Source organism: Mizuhopecten yessoensis, unplaced genomic scaffold, assembly GCF_002113885.1.
Source record: "Mizuhopecten yessoensis strain PY_sf001 unplaced genomic scaffold, ASM211388v2 scaffold4121, whole genome shotgun sequence".
In the NCBI taxonomy this organism is placed as follows: Eukaryota; Metazoa; Mollusca; class Bivalvia; order Pectinida; family Pectinidae; genus Mizuhopecten; species Mizuhopecten yessoensis.
In genome coordinates this window covers 1,153,357-1,174,932 of record NW_018405386.1, presented here as the reverse complement: position 1 = coordinate 1,174,932, position 21,576 = coordinate 1,153,357, and the positions used below count along the sequence as shown (strand labels likewise).

Here is a 21,576-nt window from a genome sequence, read left to right as displayed (position 1 = left end):
TACAAGTAATGTTGCCTGGATGTCACCCCATCCTACTGGTTAAGCTACAAGTAATGTTGCCTGGATGTCACCCAACACTCTGATTAAGCTACAAGTAATGTTGCCTGGATGTCACCCAACCCTCTGATTAAGGTACAAGTAATGTTGCCTGGATGTCACCACGCCCTCTTATTAAGCTACAAGCAATGTTACTTAAGTGTCAATTTCCCTTCTCTCTACCAATCAGTTAAAAGCAATGTTACCTGAGTGTCAACTTCTCCTCTTTCCCAAACCAACCACCATTACCGAAATGTATGTGAATGTACAGGATGGTAGCCGATTGTATTATAGTGTATTACCGAAGTGTATGAGGATTTTACTTGAATCTATATGTGAATGTACAGGGATGTTTCCTGAGTGTATATGTATGCAGAGGGATGTTACCTGATTAAATGTGCATGTAGGAGGATTTAACCTGAGTGTATGTGTATGTACGGGAATGGTACCTTAGTGTATGTGTATATATGTGGGGGTTACCTGAATGTATGTGTATGTATAGCAGGGATGTTACCTGAGTGTATGTGTATGAATGTGGATGTTACCTGAGTGTATGTGTATGTATGTGGATGTTACCTGAGTGTATGTGTATGTACGGGAATGGTACCTTAGTGTATGTGTATATATGTGGATGGTACCTGAGTGTATGTGTTTGTACAGGGATGTTACCTGAGTGTATGTCTATGTACAGGGATGTTACCTGAGTGTATGTGTATGTACAGGGATGTTATCTGAGTGTATGTGTATGTACGGGAATGGTACCTTAGTGTATGTGTATGTACAGGGATGTTACCTGAGTGTATGTGTATGTACAGGGATGTTACCTAAGTGTATGTGTATGTACCGGGATGTTACCTGAGTGTATGTGTATGTACAGGGGTGTTAACTGAGTGTATGTGTATGAACAGGGATGTTACCTGAGTGTATGTGTATGTTACCTGAGTGTATGTGTATGTAACCTGAGTGTACGTGTATGAACAGGGATGTTACCTGAGTGTATGTGTATGTACAGGAATGGTATCTTAGTGTATGTGTATATATGTGGATGTTATCTGAATGTATGTGTATGTATAGCAGGGATGTTACCTGAGTGTATGTGTATGTTACCTGAGTGTATGTGTATGATCAGGGATGGTACCTGAGTGTATGTGTATGTACGGGAATGATACCTTAGTGTATGTGTTTATATGTGGATGGTACCTGAGTGTATGTGTATGTACAGGGATGTTACCTGAGTGTATGTGTATGAATGTGGATGTTACCTGAGTGTATGTGTATGTACAGGGATGGTACCTGAGTGTATGTGTATGTACAGAATGGTATGTCATAGTGGTGTAACGTACTATCGATAGATTGCGATTGTACACCTCTCAGTTTGATAAATCCATGACAACTTCATAAACTTGATAACAATTGTCGATAGTATGCTAAACAATTGATAGTTTAAAAACGATTATTATACCTCTACTTTATTTACTCTATATAAAAGTATTGGTTAAATCGAATATATCCCCACTTTTGCCTGACTGTGTTTTAGTCCTGTGTGTTAGTCGGGGAACTAAAACACACCTACACTCGGGTGTTTCTGCCGAGCCAATCAGGCGAGAGGTGGGCGGAACTTGGTACCGAACTCGGAATCGACGTGCGAGGTGGGCGGAGCTTACTACCGAACTCGTAGGCGAGGCACAAGGTGGGCGGAGCTTGCTACCGAACTCGGAAGCATTTGGCTCCATTGCCATCAAAGGGGTAGTTGGGTTGTGAAGCTATACAGCTTATGGTTTACAAATATTTTCAAGTTAAAACTATTTCTGCAGTGTATCGGTATAATAAATGTGTTCAATCCATGTCAACCACAGGAAAAATGTGCTCAATTGTCCCTTGACAGATAACCTGGTCTTGGGACACCAGAAACTTGATATATCCCTAAACCCCATACTTTAACTGTATACTAACACTTACGGTTTTCATGATCACACCATGCGGTTACAAGTACTGATTATTCAGTCGTTATCATTAACACGCACTCGGACAAGGAGTCAAGTGCTGTAGTCACTATCAGATATAAGTCTCAGTCGTATGTGCGTTTTAATGGCATAACTGTTACACTTTACTCTATACTCAGTGTTGTGGGAACGTTTGATAAACACGCTAGCAGACATCATTGCGACTAACTTTACTCATCGTTGTTGACATCATACCATTAGTCTATGACAACTATCAAATAACTTGCATATTTAAGACAAAAATGACCTTACACCAACCCACCAACAGAGAATTGACAGAGAGAACTTGGGTAACTGAAGTATCCAATACTATTGCAATACTATCGTGATAGTATACCACAATAGTTGAACTATCGCAATAGTGTTTTCCCCAATTGTAATAGTGTTGCAATAGTGAAAAATACACGCAATAGTCACCCCTAGTACCTGAGTGTATGTGCATATAGGGGGGTGTTACCTGAGTGTATGTGTACATACAGGGGTGTTACCTTAATGTATGTGTGAGACAAGAATTTAACCCTAATGTATGTGCATGTAGGGGGATTTTACCTGAGTGTATGTGTAGTACAGGGGTGTTACCTGAATGTATGTGTAAGACGAGAACTTAACCCAAGTGTATGTGCATGTACAGGAATGGTACTTGAGTGAATGTGTTTTTACAAGGATTTTTACCTGAGTGTACGCCTGAGACCATTTCTGTACCAAGTCATCCACTACTTTTGGGTCCTTCCTCACCCTGGCGATGACTTCCTCAGCATGCTCATCAAACAAGCTGTTGGATTCCTTTGTCACAAAAGCATGAAGCTTTGTCTGTAAATCTGCCGAACAAAAATAATATAGAACAAAATTTCAATGGAGGCACAGTACAATCCAGTGACAAACATTCCTCTTTCCACCTGTACAGTGGATTTTATTACTAGGACTTATGTTAACATCAATGACCTGCTATGACTTTATGACAATGATGTTGACTGTGTGACTTTAGGAAAGTTGAAATGAGGAACTATAGAAAATTGTTTCATTTTGTTTTATCAGCACAGTGATATCCATTGTGGTTTTATGACTTGTGTTCAATACACGATTACACGACTGTTTTGTCAAAAACATAAGCAAAATAAAGTTGTGCTTATGTCCACCATATGACATCATGCTATTTGTATCAATGCATGACAACCACAGGAAAGATGTGTTCAATGCATGAAAACCACAGGAAAGATGTGTTCAATCCATGTCAACCACAGGAAAAATGTGCTCAATACAGGACAACCACAGGAAAGATGTGTTCTATGCATGACAACCACAGGAAAGATGTGTTCAATACATGACAACCACAGGAAAGATGTGTTCAATACATGTCAACCACAGGAAAAATGTGTTCAATACAGGACAACCACAGGAAAGATGTGTTCAATACATGACAACCATAGGAAAGATTTGTTCAATACATGAAAACCACAGGAAAGATGTGTTCAATGCATGACAACCACAGTAAAGATGTGCTCAATGCATGAAAACCACAGGAAAGATGTGTTCAATACATGACAACCACAGGAAAGATGTGTTCAATACATGACAACAACAGGAACAATGTGTTAAATACATGACAAAAACAGGAAAGATGTGTTCAATACATGAAAACCACAGGAAAGATGTGTTCAATACATGACAACCACAGCAAACATGTGTTCAATGCCTGACAACCTCAGGAAAGTTGTGTTCAATACATGACCGGAAAGATGTGTTCAATCCAAGTCAACCACAGGAAAAATGTGTTCAATACAGGACAACCACAGGAAAGATATGTTCAATGCATGACAACCCCAGGAAAGATGTGTTCAATGCATGAAACCCTCAGGACAGATGTGTTCAATACATCACAACCACAGGAAAGATGGGTTCAATACATGACAACATTAGGACAGATGTGTTCAATGCAACCTCAGGACAGATGTGTTCAATGCAACCTCAGGACAGATGTGTTCAATACATGACAACCACAGGAAAGATGTGTTCAATGCATGAAAACCTCAGGACAGATGTGTTCAATGCATGACAACCTCAGGAAAGATATGTTCAATGTATGACAACCTCAGGACAGTTGTGTTCAATACATGACAACCACAGGAAAGATGTGTTCAATGCATGACAATATCAGGACAGATGTGTTCAATGCATGACAACCTCAGGACAGATGTGTCCAATGCATGACAATCTCAGGACAGATGTGTTCAATACATGACAATATCAGGACAGATGTGTTCAATGCATGACAACCACAGGAAAGATGTGTTCAATGCATGACAACCACAGGAAAGATGTGTTCCATGCATGACAACATCAGGACAGATGTGTTCATTGCATGACAACCTCATAACAGTTGTGTTCAATACATGACAACCACAGGAAAGATGTGTTCCATGCATGACAACCACAGGAAAGATGTATTCAATGCATGACAACCTCAGGACAGATGTGTTCAATACATGACAATATCAGGACAGATGTGTTCAGTGCATGACAACCTCAGTACAGATGTGTTCAATGCATGACAACCTCAGTACAGATGTGTTCAATACATGACAACCTCAGTACAGATGTGTTCAATACATGACAACCTCAGGACAGATGTGTTCAATGCATGACAACCACAGGACAGATTTGTTCAATGCATGACAACCTCAGGACAGATGTGTCCAGTACATGACAATCTCAGGACAGATGTGTTCAATGCATGACAACCTCAGTACAGATGTGTTCAATGCATGACAACCTCAGGACAGATGTGTTCAATGCATGACAACCTCAGGACAGATGTGTTCAATGCATGACAACCTCAGGACAGATGTGTTCAATGCATGACAACCTCAGGACAGATGTGTTCAATGCATGACAACCTCAGGACAGATGTGTTCAATGCATGACAACCTCAGGACAGATGTGTTCAATGCATGACAACCTCAGGACAGATGTGTTCAATGCATGACAACCTCAGGACAGATGTGTTCAATGCATGACAACCTCAGGACAGATGTGTTCAATGCATGACAACCTCAGGACAGATGTGTTCAATGCATGACAACCTCAGGACAGATGTGTTCAATGCATGACAACCTCAGGACAGATGTGTTCAATGCATGACAACCTCAGGACAGATGTGTTCAATGCATGACAACCTCAGGACAGATGTGTTCAATGCATGACAACCTCAGGACAGATGTGTTCAATACATGACAACCACAGGACAGATTTGTTCAATGCATGACAACCTCAGGACAGATGTGTTCAATGCATGACAACCTCAGGACAGATGTGTTCAATGCATGACAACCTCAGGACAGATGTGTTCAATGCATGACAATCTCAGGACAGATGTGTTCAATACATGACCAACTTAGGGCAGATGTATTCAATGCATGACAATCTCTTGACAGATGTGTTCAATACATGACAACCTTAGAACAGATGTGTTAATTATATGACAACCTCAGGACAGATTTGTTCAATACATGACAACATTAGGACAGATGTGTTCAATGCATGACAACCTCAGGACAGATGTGTTCAATACATGACAACCTCATGTCAGTTGTGTTCAATACATGACAATCTTACAACTTTTGTATTCAATACATTACTTCATGACATTTGTGTGCAATTCATGACAACCTCAGGACAGATGTGTTCAATACATGACAACATTAGGACAGATGTGTTCAATGCATGACAACCTCAGGACAGATGTGTTCAATACATGACAACCTCATGTCAGTTGTATTCAATACATGACAATCTTACAACTTTTGTATTCAATACATTACTTCATGACATTTGTGTGCAATTCATGACAACCTCAGGATAGATGTGTTCAATACATGATAATCTTAAAACAGTTGTGTTCAATACATGACCTATCAGTAGACTTGTGTTTGATCTTAGCCTCAGTGAAGTTGTGTCCAAGTCAGGACCTTGGGATAGTTCCCTCGATAGATGACCTCAGGGATTGTAGTGCTCTACACTTAACCTCTGGACAGTTATGGTCAATACATGACTTAAGAAAACATGTTCATTGTGTAACCTTCGGACAGTTATGTTCTATGTGTGATCTTTGTTGTTCAATCATGTTTAATGTGTTGTATGCATACAGAGTGTAAATCATACTTCATTATAAACAAGAGGCCCAAGGGCCTTAGCAGTCACCTGAGTTAAATTATAGGTACTGGTAGCTCAATTTCATTGTTGAGATGTGATGTGGAAATCAACATGTAAACAAAGTGAAATATAATACTTGTCATATGTCAGCAAAGGAAAAGAACTTGAAAAAAAACTATTGTAATAAATTATTTTGCTATTGAGAAATATATTATCTATTGTTATTTAGCCAATTTTCCTCTTTGGCCAAAATGCAACGCCTCGGATAGGTCAGGATCTTACTTTCTGATACTATTTGATTTCAATTTCTTCATAACTATTCCAAACAAGTTTGAATTATTTCTTGCTGAAAATGGACAAGATATAGTCAGAACTGTTATTTCCCTATATAAACTATAGTAAATTTTACCCTTTCCCCAAAGGAGAGCAGATGATCTGGGAGATAATGAAATTCACAATTTAGATAATGCACCTAAGGACCGTTCTATCAATGAAGAGTGTTTGTTTGTAAAACACCTGAGTCTGATGAAGAAGATTTTTTTAAAACTTTTAACCATTTTCCACCCCTCCAGCCCCTGGGAATGGTGCAGGATCTTATTTTCTCATATTTTATTTACTTGCCATCAGGCATCATAATCATTCCAACCAAGTTTGAATAGTTTCCTGTTGAAAATGGACAAAATATACCCAAAAGCATTATTTCCCTATATAAATTAAAGTCAACTTTACCCCCTCCCCAAGCAAGAATGGATGGCCCGGGGGTACTGAAATTAATTAAAAGAGATAAAGCCCTTGATGGAATTTTCATCCATGCACAGAATTTGATTGTAGTATCTCCGAGTCTGAAGAAGAAGACAACTTTTGAAATATTGGTTAATTATCCCTTTGGGGCCCTGCCCTGGCCCCTGGGGTTGGGACAGGAATCCTTATTTTACATTGTAATACCATCTTCCACCAAAGATGATTTTGATCAAGTTTGAGTAATTTCCTGCTGAAAGTGAACAACATATACCCAAAAGTGTTATTTCCCTATATAAACTATAGTAAACTTTACTTCCTCCCGAAGGGAGAACGGATGGCCCGGGGGTACTGAAATTTACAATTTAAATAAAGCCCCAGATGATCTTTTCATCCATGCAGAGAAATTGACTGTAGAATCTCTGAGTCTGGAGAAGAAGACTTTTGAAATATTGGTTGATTTTCCCTTTGGGGCCCCGCCCTGGCCCCTGGGGTTTGGTTAGGAATCCCAATTTTACAATTTTGTAGCCTCATCTACCAAGGATGATTCTGATAAAGTTTGAAAAAGTTCCATCCACTGGTTCATGAGAAGTCGAAAATGTAAAACGCACGACGGACAACGGACAACGACGGACGGGAAGTAATCAGGATAGGTCACTTGAGCAAAGCTTGGATAGGCAGTGCTCCAGATAACTTTTGAACATGTGGGGTTTTTCACCCCTACCTCTCCAAAGTGTTGGAGAAAACTTAAATTTTAAACCATGAAGTGCTGTAAAAGCAACGTTACCTGAAAATGTTGAAATAAGATGAATAATTTGTATGTGTTATTCTTATATAGTTCTTGTATACGGTTAAGAATGACTCAAATTCATATTTTTGTGTTGTCTAGACATGTGGTATTTTATTTCCATTTCACTGTGATTGTATTTAAATGTTTACACCCAAAACTCAATGAGTTGCAGATTTTTTTGGTTTGAATAGTACACACATCCTTCTTCGTTTTTCAGCATTCCACATTCGAACAGCCCTTCTTGGCTCAAACAAAGTCAGTTCAGGTCCTAACATGTTGATTTTCATCAATGTATTGACAGTTGCTGCTTTGAGAGAGCATCTGAACCTTGACTTGGAATCATTTCTGAATGAAGTAAAACTACCCGCCGATAGTTGAAATTTTGATAGCGCCATGATTTAATTCTCTCTCGTGTTAGCGTTTGTAACAGGAGGCATTGATTTGCATTGATATGCAAGCGTCTCGGTGACTCACTGTAAGCATATTATAATATGCTAAATTGGACCCGGAGACTGACGCAATGTTCCGGATTCTGCTTGCGTGAATTAAGCAAGTTCATTTTTTTCTTTTGCGTAATTTGTGAAATATCGTGCGTGAATACGCATTCACGCAAGCTATCTGGAGCACTGGATAGGTCACTTGAGCAAAGCTCAGGTGACCTAAAAACTGATGTTGTATTTTGGCAACTGATAATTAAACAAACCCTTTTCCACGTAGCAGGGTAAGTCGTGTGCAGTAATCAACCGCCCTACAAACTCCTTGATGCTTGTCTGGCTCAAAGGTATGGTGATGGGGATGGTCAACCTTGACTTATGCTCCTTACTTCTGAATTCAAATTCAAACTCTTTCTTCACTGTTGCTGGCATAGTGTAGCGTTTTCTTCCTTCATTTGTAAATATCAACCATCTATTTAGTAAACAGAAACAAATCCATCAATGAAACAAAAGCATACAAAAATAAATTATATAAATATAAGAGACTGTCCTGTTATCTGAAAGACCATATTACAAAGGCCCTATAAATTCAAAAAGACCAATAGTCTAAAAGTCATAAATTTGAAGGCCCAATATTCTAAAAGGTCAACAAATAATGACTCATAAGCAATAAAATATTTATTCTAATGTTGAAGGCCCAGTTGTTTTAATGTCCAATTACCCAAATGTGAGACACTGAAGGACTGATAGCCAGAAGACATACTGGTAATGTAGCTATATATAGGTCAAAAGTTAAAAATACTTCAATGTGTCAGTGCTATCGAAAATAGTTTGGATGAAAATGACACGTTTACTGACAATAAGTATTCTTATATGTTTTTAAAACCTTTTAGTAATGTAGCTTTACGACTATGTTTTGACTGTTTGGCCTTTAGGTTTTCAGGGCCCGTACTCATAAAACTGTTCTCATGCTCAAACTCAGATTCTGTGCTCAAGATCAAACTCAGATTCTGTGCTCAAGCCCAATTTCTTGTTCTGGTAATAAATTAATAAAAATCCACATTTTCTCAATGATTTGGAAGAATTTTGATGAGACTAAAAGCTGAATACCATTCTCAATATTTACACTTGACCTTGTGGCTGTGTCACATGATTTAAGCGAGTTGCAAGAATTTTAGTTTGAGCACAGATTCTGTGCTTGAGCATGAGAATAGTTTCTTGAATACAGGCCAAGGACTTTTGCAGACATGCAACAAACTATCTAGCAAACAAGCATGAGCTTACACAATATTTTGACAAGTAATTTTCTTTCCATCATACATGTTTTTGTCAGGTACGACTTGTCCCTGAGCAAAACCTGTAACGATCATACTGCATCCCAGACTGTGTTACAAATTGGTGACTTGTAAAAATGTAAATTATATTAGTATTTTATTGACTAACAAGAGGCCCAGAGGGCCTGTATCGCTCACCTGGATATCTAAGCAATTATGGCAAAATATTCTCCAAATGAGATCCAAGGGAATATGTAGCATATCTGTATTAGATTTTTTATGCCCAGCAATTTTATGTATGGTTATGGGGTGGGGATCTCAACTGTTTCCAGGCTGTGACTCTAAAACTTTAAGGTTCCTAGGGTTGTGACCAGACCCCAGGATCAATTCTAATATCATGACTGCATTCGTCTCTTTTTGCCCATCATTTGTATTTATAGTTTTGGGGTGGGGATATCAACTGTTTTTAAGTTATGACCCAGGGGTTAAGTCTGCAAGGGGGGGGCAGACCCTGGGGTCAATTCTAATATCATGACTGCATTCATCTCGTTATGCCCATCATTTGTATATATAGTTTTGGGGTGGGGATCTAAACCATTTCAAAGGTATGACCCAGGGATTAAGTCTCCAAGGGTGGGGCAGACCCCAATGTCATCCTGGAAGCATATGTGCATTCAATTGTATATATGGTTATACAGTGGGGATCCCTGCCTCCCATGAATGCTTCCGACCAAATATGACTGAAATCCATTGCATAGTTCTACAGAAGAAGCCATTTATAGCAATATAGCCAAAATGCCCCCCTTTGGCCCCTCCCCTCAGCACCCTGGGGGGTCAGCCCCACCATTTGTATAATTTTGAATCACCACCACCTAGGGATGCTTCCAGTCAAATATGGTTGATATCCATAACTTAGTTCCAGAGAAGAAGTTGCTTAAAGCAATATAGCCAAATGCCCCCTTTTGGCCCCTCCCCTCAGCACCATGGGGGGTCAGCCCCACCATTTGTACAATTTTGAATCCCCACCACCTAGGGATGCTTCCAGTCCAATATGGTTGATATCCATCACTTAGTTCCAGAGAAGAAGTTGCTGAAAGCAATATAGCCAAATTGCCCCCGCCCCTCAGCCCCCTGGGGGGTCAGCCCCACCATTATACAAGTTTGAATCCCCACCACCTAGGGATGCTTCCAGTCAAATTTAGTTAAATTCCAATCAGTGGTTAAGAAGAAGAAGTCGTTTAAAGCAACTGTTGACGTACAGACGACGGACGGACACCATGGTATGGCATAATTAGCTCTCCTTGATCCTTTGGACCAGGAGAGCTAATAATGCTTTAAAAACTACAAATAATATGAATTATCTGCCTGTATTCATTTAAATATAAATCATGATATGTGTTTGTACATGTATATATCATCATGCAATGTTTGTTTTAGATGTAAACATTTTACTACATGTATATGTGTGTTGTACATTGGGCTGTCATACTGAAACTTGGTTGTTTCAGTAAAGACACTGGACTGTTAAACCGCCAAATTTAGCTTAGGACAAAAGGTGGCAGTATAACGGGGACTACAGTTTATTGTATATTATTAGATGCCAGTAAAGACACTGGACTGGGTCCATTGTTTCTTTAGCTGTATATATCCTACATCGTTGTAAGCTTTTTAGTTTTTGATGATGTATTGATTCTATTTCATTTACTATTCAATAATGTTCATCTGGTTGCACATAAATCGATAAAAAGTCTGTATTTAGTCTATTAACACATTGATGAGTTGCGACGGGATAGATTATGTTACTCACACATTATAAAATTGACAAACAGTCTCTCTATATGAACACATGTGTAGTACATTTTAACACACATACTTTATAAAGTTTTGTTCCCAAACGTGCAATAAAAATATGCATAATTTAAAAACACAGATGGTGTCCATGGTATTAATTGTAAAAAGAGGCCCAGAATTTGGAACTGTTGGTAATGTTATGGTTGTTCGGTAATGTATTGAAGCTGTTAAGGTTCATTGCTTTGGCAATCACTTCCAGTTTGGATGTCCTGGATTCGAATCCCAGTGTGGTTGTGCATTTCTCCTCTTCTGTTACATATGCTTTGACCTTAAATCCTATGGAAAATGCTTTTTTACCAATCAACCATTTAGTTATTAACCTTCCATTCATTTAGATGCCAGTAAAGACATGCATTCCACATGTGGAAATCAAATAAAACTACAGATGTACATTAACCAGATATGCCGCTATATAAATGCCTCCAAAACTGTGTCATCAGACATATACATAGTGGTTCTTGTCTAATATATGTTATTAATTTGTGACAGGATATTGCCTCCATTTTTTTCTAAATCTTTGCCCCTGAAGACAGAAATATTTACAACAAGGTTTTGGGCATCCCCTTGCCATTAGCGTACACCCAATGCTTGAAACAAAGTAGGGTTAGTCACAGGCATGTACCACTGTAACAGGAGATGTAAAAATGCCTGGCCAGCTAGGCTGGGGTTCAAACCTGGGACCCTCCGAACTCTAGATGGACACTCTACCATTATTGAGCAACCTGGTCTCTGACAACCGACCCTGTCCAGTTCTGCTACAAATTACTGTGAATAAGGAAATTTTGTGGCATGCACGCAACATGACGGACCATGATAAGAATCAACACATATGATCTGGACTTACATTATATATCAATGATTTGTTACGCACCTGTTTTGCCAATCAGAAATTTGGACTACTTGGATTTTGGCAACCAGGCTTTCACAATAGTGGTCCTTTGAACAGGGTATACCTACGTTTTGGTACCTCTGGTATTTTATAAGATTTTCGGCACTTGGAGTAAAGTTTCAATTTTGTTCGCTTTTTAGGTTGTGAGTGTTGTTGTTCTGTATTTAAGGATTCTTCAGCATTTTTTGTCTTTTCCAAATAAGTATCGAAACAAATTATTCTTAAGTACTGAAACGACCGGGTACCGAAACGTCTAGGATTTCGTTTGAGCAATACATGTAGGCGACGGTTATAATGAATACTGTAATGTCAGACCTCTTACAACAGGATATGGCAATTTAAAAATGCCAAGCACTCATCGAACATGCACCATTAGCCTAAGTACGTGTTCAGGTTGAGGTATACTGAAAAGTCATTTGTTTCACTCATGGGTACTTTTTTGGAGCAGACCTACTTTCATTTTCGCAGAAATCGGGATCATTTCAAAACATTCCAGCTGTTCGTGTTAATTTAATCATTTAAATACATTATATAACTGTTTAAGACATTGTTTAATCTTACCATATATCGTTCTACTGAATCATTTCCATTTCAAAATGGTAAAAGAACATACGCCTCCTTCACAGAACCCGGAAGCAAATCCATGGACGCTGACATTTTAATAGTGCATGATGGGAAAGGTGGAAAAGGTAAATAGGTCAAGTTGCTGTGGAAAGACCCAAAACTCGGTCATAGATGGACGTTAAGACAGCAGTCCCAAACGGTAAGAAGACATTTTTCTCATTATTACCCTTTCATATCGTTTATTTGAGTTAGTTGGTGAACTATTGTCATTGAACTAAGTCTAGATTTTTCCAAGAATTTTCGTGACGTGTTTGTCTGGTGTGATCATTCGCGTGCAGACATGACCGGTGGTGTCGTGCTTTGTTCCATATAAATAGGTCAAGTTCCTGTCTGCTATTTCCCATCATATACACACTTGGGTTGGACCGAAGGCAAATGCAGCACCAGCCATATTCGTTCATCGGTCACTTGTGGATTCGAGGCGAGGGTCAAATGTAGTGGACATTGCTTATTGTGGCCATTCTGTGTATTGGAAACAGAGGAGGGGTTGTATGAGAAGAAATAGGTCACTTGCTATGAGTCAAGGTGTGTTTCTTGAGATAACTGAATCGTGTGTACATACCATGTATATGTCACGTAGTTCACTCGTACTCCTTCCATCCACGGTCAAGTTAACCTGGGGGTTGATGAAACACTTTACATGTTATCTTCCCCAACACCGGGTATATTTTTAGATCACATGCAATTTCATAACAGAATATTTACAAATTCAGACGTCCTGTATATTGACTTTAAAAAGTTTTATTAAGATTGTCAAAAGATTTCTGTTATGGTTACGAAAAAGCATAATTAAGAATGACACATATAGTTACTTAGATACAGAATAAAAATGCTTACTTATTATTAATTGGATGAAACATAACCTAATATTTATTTAGTTTGTAATTCTGAGAAAATAGCTTCAGTGGTAGGCCTATGTCAAATAATTCAGAGAACTGGTAATGGTCTGAGATCTTAATCAGGGCACTGTACTACACTAGCCGGTATGCAGAAATTTAGGGAGTGGGACTTAAGAAAATTGCCAGACGACAGACGTCATTGGTTTTAAAATCATCTTGTACACCATAAAATAAAGCCCTACGTGTACAAGTCTTTAATGACAGGCTAAATTTAACAATTCAATCTGCATATATTGACCCACTAAAAAACTATGGGTCTTGTGTACTAATGATGTGTCAATTATCAGTATTTAAATAACAGAAAGGTTTTTTCCATATTAAAATAGCTGTCATGCCTAATTTGAATACAAATTATAATTTTACCTTTTTTTTCTGTTTCAATGTTTGACCAACATGCATGCTTGTGTTTATCTAATTATGGTAAATATGTAGACATACAGGTAAGTTTGAAGATTTCTGTGTCTTAGTAAATAATTTACATTTTATTTTAGATTGAGTTACAGTAACCAGTTTTGATAAGTTAATTATAATTATAAACTTAATTAGATATCACCTCTTCTGTTAATACAGAATTTTTATTAATCATTTACAGTGAATCATCATTATTGGTTAATATTGATATGAACAGTAAAAAAGGAGTAAATCAAATGTTAACTTCTTGTGAAAATTATGTCCTTTTAATCATAATTATATAAATTGCATCTGACTGCAATCCCCAAGTGGGTTGAACTTACACGGTAAATATATGTGAATTGTCATCGTTAATTTTATGCAAACATATTACAAGTTATTTATAGAATAGAACAGAGACATAAAAATAAATATATAAAGCATTCACACATGCATGGCAGTATATATAAAATTTTAGGTATATGGTTGTGTAGTATACACCATAATTTACTTTTATTAAAATTTTCCAAAAGAGGGATACAGTGTAATTTAATATTGTTGAATATTGAATTGATGTAATAACTTTCGTGTTTGTTGATTTGGCTTTATATTACTCTTCAGAATTTTCTAATGCCTCTTGGCTTGAAAATAATCAAACCAGAATGTATGAAATCAAATTGAAAACACAAGAGAATATAGATTGGGGGGAAAAAAAATTCAAGTTACAAATTTCAAATGTAACTAGTGTACTTGACTTGTACTGTGTTGTGAACAGAAAGAGAAACAATATTGATTTGTCGAAGGTTTCTTCTCAAGTTTGGCACATCACATTCGTTATCATTCAACGTGGCCTATCAAGAGATGTGGAAACAAAATCAAGAATATATTGAAAAGAAAGTGGTAAGACTGCAGAATACCCAAGATCTGACGCTGATACAGTTTGTACATACTTCCAACATTGTAAGAGATCTTGTAACTGTAATCGCTACTGCAGTCTCTATGTTTATAGGGAAATGAGTGCGGGTAATTTTTCTTGATGTACATGTGGATATGGATCAATTTTAATTTGGTTGCTGTTTCTGCCCGTTTTCGGGTTTTATCATTTCTTAGAATTTAATATATCGGACAAATACCAGCATTTTCTGGTTAGTGTACGTATTCGTAGGTCGTTGGGAAAGTGTGACAATGCGTTGCCTACTGATTCTATTGGAAAGATCATGTTTTTATGTATGGTCTGATTATCTCTCTTATAAATAATACAGTCTGTTAATTTCCATAAAGTAGGCATTTGGAAGACCTACATTTATTGCTGAATATTAATGACTAAACTGCAAAGGCTTAACATGTATTGATGACATTGACTGCATGTCTGATGTTAGGATTAACGGGACAAGAACGCTAGGGTGCTGGAATTTTTAAAATAAAAGTTCATAACATATTTTCTTCTATTTCTGTACAAATATTTCATTTTCTGTTTTAAAATTTCAAGCCGTTAATTGGGGTAGTTAAAAGTGATTATTTAAGACTTGTTTCATTAGAAGTTATTTTTATTTTTATTTTACATAATCGTCACATGTTTTTGAATATTGTAGTGTATGTTTTTATGTCTTACTTACAAAGTTGATTGGAATTAATCGCTCAGTATGCGATACATGTTATTTTGTAGTTGTAGAGACTCAGCTACACATACACAGACTGGTATCATGTATTAATATATATATCTGTATATATTCAAAATGTCAGATAAAGGTAATTCATCTAGTATGAATAAAACACTAATTACAGTAATGACCTTAATGCAGTCCAAATAAACACCATTTATATATTCATTTCGTAACGATGCAGATTTCTGTAATATTAATCGACAGTGAAAGGGTTTTGTAACAAGGAAAATGAAAACTACTGCTACATCAGTGGAAGGGTGATCATTAGGAAACTTTTGTAAACAGGATCTCGCACAGTATAAATTAAAACATGTATGCAGTGAGAAGCGTGAAAAGGAAATTTTTAAAAAGCTGGTTCATGACATGTGTGTCACTAACAAGATCTTAACTTTGCACTGTACAGAAAATAAACCCACAAACAGTATGTTGTTCATTTTTAGTTAACTTTTGATAGTAACTTAAAATAATAAACATTGCTATGAAATTAGTTATAAATAAACTTCAAAGGGTTACTTCGACAAACAACATATAAATATTTTTGCATAAATTTTATTGCTGTGTTTTCAGAAATAATTTGTTGACATAGAATATTTAAATTAAAAAAGAGACTGCTATGTGGCAACGTAAAAGTTTAACAAAGCATCTAGGTAACCTACATTGTCATTTTTCCTCTAATGTATAATACATAAATTTATTTTTGCGTAAATCAAAGGACACATTTCGAAGAGGTGTCAACATTCATGGGATGTATGGTGTTCGGTATAAATCCAAAATAACCTGGAAACCGGTAAAACCAGATTCAGACCGATTGGCGTCTAAATATAAAAAAGCTATGCATATAAATCTGCTAACACAAAATACCTACCTGCTTTGTAATACGTAAGGAAGTTGTGGTCACTTTAGTATCTTATTTCATACTATCAGCTGTTAATTGTGGTTCTGAAATAGTAAAATATCAGTTATTTGTCAAACATAAATTTTGAATTCCTGCAAGGTTTAGCAACCTTTCATAAAAAGTAGACATTTTTTAGTTTTAATGATTTCTCATAAAATTTAAAAAAAACCTGTTGATCATTTCTCATAAACTTGTATTTTTCTCTCTCAATAAAATGTATGAAGTTGTTAATTAACTCTTATAAAATGCTTGGAAATATTTGTCTTATTTCTCACTAAATGTAAAATACTATTTAACATGAATGAACACTTCAAAATTTGAACACTTCAGTAACACATTGCGACCAGTTCTCAGGTCATAGACTTGCATTATGTATATATATAGCTACACAAGCCCTATAAGGATCTATAAGCAGATTGTACTTTATCGCATGAATGATGAGACTATTTTGTAATTGGAAATCCAGCCTGTTACTTCCGGAATGTTGAATGTTACATTCATTTATCAGTGACCTTCATCGACGTGTGTGAAACTGCTTAATATTTCATCATAAAAAAAATTGTGCATAGTTGATAGGAGTTTAGAAACTGTATGTTTAACTAAAGATTTGCAAAAAAACACCTGTGTGCACAATGTACATACGTAAGTATATCTTATGATGTATTAGATATTTGGTCATGTTATAAATATATCTGACTTGAATTATTATTTTTAGTACATTACCGCAAAAAGTGTGGAACATTACCGTTCTGCATGGAATTTGAAGAGGTGGTAAAGGGAAAGAGTATATTATGAATTAAAAATTTAATTAAAATTTTCAAAATGTCAAATGACATTGTACTGGAGAAATATTCTTGTGTTTTAAGATTTTTTTATGTCAGATATTTAAATACAAAAATGTCATAATAATTCAGAGCAATTATAAATCTTGTTAAAAAAAGTTTCACAAGTTATCTAAAACTTTATTTTGATAAGATGTTTGTAAACAACAAAATCCTGGAGATCATGAATCCATGTCTTGGATAAAAGACGAAATTATGAAAATCCATATGTTTCGCTAAAATGTGAAATTCGGGCAGACAATGTGATTAATGACATGGTGCCTTGGACCATGTAGCCAATCAATCGGGGTTTTATTATTTACCTGTCTGTAGTCGACCAGACTTCGAGGCATCTTGAATTGGTTTATTTAGGCTAAAATCAATGTCTAGACTTCAACGTTTATGGTGGGAGGGATAATCCTTGAAAAACGCCCCGAAAGACAGATTATTTTACACTGCATCTTTTTTTAAAGGAGTATATCCTCTAACACACAAAAAATAAGCTGATGCATGTATTGCCTTTTATTGGTGTCTGAAGTGAATTCATTGATGAGAATAATGCTTATATGATGATGTCAATAGGAATGTCTCGAATATAAGTAAGCAATTTGAAGTGCTGTTACGTGTATGACGAAACATTTGTGTCTTGTTTTGTGAACCTCGTCTGTTGCCTTATTTTCTCTTATCATACTTTTTTTAAGGGTTTATTTTTTACCCATTTCACAGTGCTCATGTGTCGGTCAATACATGAACTTGTTCCAAACAATATATTTATATCTGAAACGCGAATTTTTCTAACAATGATCCTGAAATAATAACATGTACTTGTGGCCTTGAAAGGCTTTCCGAAATTTGTTTACCGATACGAACAAACAAAAGAATATTGAAAATCCTTCCTTTGTAAGGTATGTTAAATTTGACCAACAGCCAGGGTCCCTAATTAAGATTGTATCTATGTTATATAGCCTTTCCCAATACACAAAGGGAGCATTTTTCTTACTTTGTTAAAATAAATTCAGAAGCGAAATAATATCAGTCAGATACATGTATCAGGATTGGATATGATTTTGAAATATTCAGGTTCATACAGGAAAATTAAAAATTATATGTAAATCATTATTTTTTGAATTAAGAATTTGTAGCAGTTTTCAAATTAGTAAACAGAATACATTGACCTAATTTATTCATTTTAACACGTGTAATGAAGGATAACTTGCAGGATCAAATAACTCATACATATGTATAGTTATTTACATACATGTAACTAAGGGTATTAAGTCTTCAAACAGTTAGCTTATGTAACATTTTTAGTATCCTTTCAATTCTTGATCATATGGATTGAAATCTAGGATCAGCTTCATTTAAATGTGTTTCATGTGTTTCTTAGATATAGATAATAAGTAATTGTTAATACTGTTTTGACATTCTCAAATAGTTTAAAAAAATGTTCATGTTTGATGTTTAATAAATAAATGTCAGTAATATTATATAAAAAATTACAAGAATATGCATTAAGTGATTGATAGCCATGCAGCTTTGAGGATATTTCGAAGAATGGCTGGATTTATCTCGGTACATTACATATATTTAATTAGAGGGGGAGGGGGGCACACATCACAGTTGGTAGTGCGTTATCCCATTGACTGCAAGGTTGCAGGTTTGATTACCACCTATAGAAGGATATATCGTAGCCTTGTTGTTCATTCCGCCTGCATAGGATGGAATAGGGTCTGGGTAGGATATTGCAGTTTCTGTGCTGTAGTGTTCAAAGGTGTTATACCCACAGGTGACATCATGTGGTTCACCCCTCTGTAGCAAGACATTTGACCCTTGTTGTTCATGTCTGTCTGCATATAGGATGTAGAATAATTTGGCCCCGGGTAGGATATTGCAGGATATTAACCTTCGTTGCTAAGCTATGCTTGCATATGGTGTTATATGATCTTGATAGCATATTGCATGTTTCTGTGCTAGAGTGTTCAAAGGTATGATTCCCACTGGTGACATCATGTGGTTCTGCCTTCTTCAGCAAGATACTTTGCCCTTGGTACTCAACCTTGCCTGCATTGGGTGGAGTACGATGCATAATATTGTCTGCGTTGGGTTTTGAATGTTCTGTGCTATAGTTATCAAAGATGGGGTGACACTAACAAACCCATTTTAAATACAGACCCAAAACAAGCAGAACACCTATACAAACTCTAGCACAAATTGAAATATCGACCCATAACAAGGAGAACACCTATACAAACTCTAGAACACAAAAATACTGACCCATAACAAGGAGAACACCTATACAAACTCTAGCACACATCGATAAACACACTCACACTCTCATATCTATTGATGTAATAAAGGGAATCACATGGTAAGAAGCATTGAATTACGCTTTTCTCACAATCTTCTGTGTGTGTTGCAAATTTCCATTTGTGTCATCTCTTGCCCTGGAGTAACATTCTTGGAATTAGATAGTTAATAAAGAAATATTAATTGTAAAAGCAGAAACAATGATAATAAAAGTACTAAATGTGATAACTAAATTTGACCCCTGGAGATCCATTCTTTTATTACTATATGACATCTTATTGGGAATACCAAAGAGGCCAAAGTGATCTGCTGCACCCGATTCATATTGCAACACCTGGGACCCCCATAGTTTCTTTATAATCTGCTTTTTCCCGTGACACCTGTCCTTATTGTCAGTATAACATTGTATGATCATATCAGTGTTAACTTTTCCCTGACACTCCTCTCCATTGTCAGTATAACGTGATGGGTCATGTCAGTGTTCACTGTTTCCATCCCATGACACTCGTCCAAATTGTCAGTATAATCTGATGGGTCATGTCAGTGTTCACCGTTTCCCTCCCATGACACTCGTCCCAAGTGTCAGTATAATGTGATGGGTCGTCCCAATTGTCAGTATAATGTAATGGGTCATGTCAGTGCTCACTGTTTCCATCCCATGACCCTCGTCCAAATTGTCAGTATAATCTGATGGGTCATGTCAGTGTTCACCGTTTCCCTCCCATGACACTCGTCTCCATTGGCAGTATAATGTGATGGGCCATTTCAGTGTTCACTGTTTCCCTCCCATGAAACTCGTCCCCATTGTCAGTATAATGTGATTGGAAATGTTAGTGTTAACTGTTTCCCTCCTATGACACTCATCTCCATTGTCAGTATAATGTAATGGGTCATGTCAGTGCTCACTGTTTCCCTCCTATGACACTCATCTCCATTGTCAGTATAATGTGATGGGTCGTTCCAATTGTCAGTATAATGTAATGGGTCATGTCAGTGCTCACTGTTTCCATCCCATGACCCTCGTCCAAATTGTCAGTATAATGTGATGGGGCATGTCAGTGTTCACTGTTTCCCTCCCATGCCACTCGTCCCCATTGTCAGTATAATGTGATGGGTCGTCCCAATTGTCAGTATAATGTAATGGGTCATGTCAGTGCTCACTGTTTCCATCCCATGACCCTCGTCCAAATTGTCAGTATAATCTGATGGGTCATGTCAGTGTTCACTGTTTCCCTCCCATGCCACTCGTCCCCATTGTCAGTATAAAGTGATGGACATGTCATGATCAGCGTTAACTGTTTCCCTCCCATGACACTCGTCCCCATTGTCAGTATAAAGTGATGGACATGTCATGATCAGTGTTAACTGTTTCCCTCCCATGACACTCGTTCCCATTGTCAGTATAATGGACAATGTATCTCCCCCCACCATCAGTGGACAATGTCATGTATGGCCCCCACCATCAGTGGACAATGTCATGTATGGCCCCCCGACATCAGTGGACAATGTCATGTATGGCCCCCGACATCAGTGGACAATGTCATGTATGGCCCCCCTACATCAGTGGACAATGTCATGTATGGCCCCCAACATCAGTGGACAATGTCATGTATGGCCCCGACATCAGTGGACAATGTCATGTATGGCCCCCAACATCAGTGGACAATGTCATGTATTGCCCCCGACATCAGTGGACAATGTCATGTATGGCCCCTGACATCAGTGGACAGTATCATGTATGGCCCCCGACATCAGTGGACAATGTCATGTATGGCCCCCGACATCAGTGGACAATGTCATGTATGGCCCCCT

At 37.2% G+C, this 21,576-nt stretch overlaps 2 protein-coding genes across 5 annotated transcripts in view; one reads left to right on the top strand and one right to left on the bottom strand.

The window, feature by feature from the left end:
• Nucleotides 1-21,576, bottom strand: part of LOC110448569 (protein C12orf4-like) — a 65,769-nt gene that overhangs the window by 18,197 nt on the left and 25,996 nt on the right. Inside the window, exons 2-5 of one of the 3 annotated variants that reach the window (XM_021494881.1) lie at nucleotides 16,607-16,680; nucleotides 13,351-13,404; nucleotides 8,420-8,622; nucleotides 2,712-2,857 (exon numbers count right to left, since the gene is read on the bottom strand). In XM_021494881.1, coding sequence (XP_021350556.1) covers nucleotides 2,712-2,857; nucleotides 8,420-8,582 — 309 coding nt within the window. In that variant the 5' untranslated portion in view covers nucleotides 8,583-8,622; nucleotides 13,351-13,404; nucleotides 16,607-16,680. Of the gene's footprint in view, nucleotides 1-2,711; nucleotides 2,858-8,419; nucleotides 8,623-12,725; nucleotides 12,832-13,350; nucleotides 13,416-16,606; nucleotides 16,681-21,576 lie in introns of those variants that run through there. The other 2 variants (XM_021494882.1, XM_021494880.1) reach the window with 2 other exon arrangements.
• LOC110448568 (nuclear receptor subfamily 1 group D member 2-like) overlaps nucleotides 12,847-21,576 on the top strand; it is a 118,655-nt gene continuing 109,925 nt past the window's right edge. Inside the window, exon 1 of one of the 2 annotated variants that reach the window (XM_021494877.1) lies at nucleotides 12,847-12,927. In XM_021494877.1, the coding sequence (XP_021350552.1) occupies nucleotides 12,900-12,927 (28 nt within the window). In that variant the 5' untranslated portion in view covers nucleotides 12,847-12,899. Of the gene's footprint in view, nucleotides 12,928-12,947; nucleotides 13,314-21,576 lie in introns of those variants that run through there. The other variant, XM_021494875.1, reaches the window with a different exon arrangement.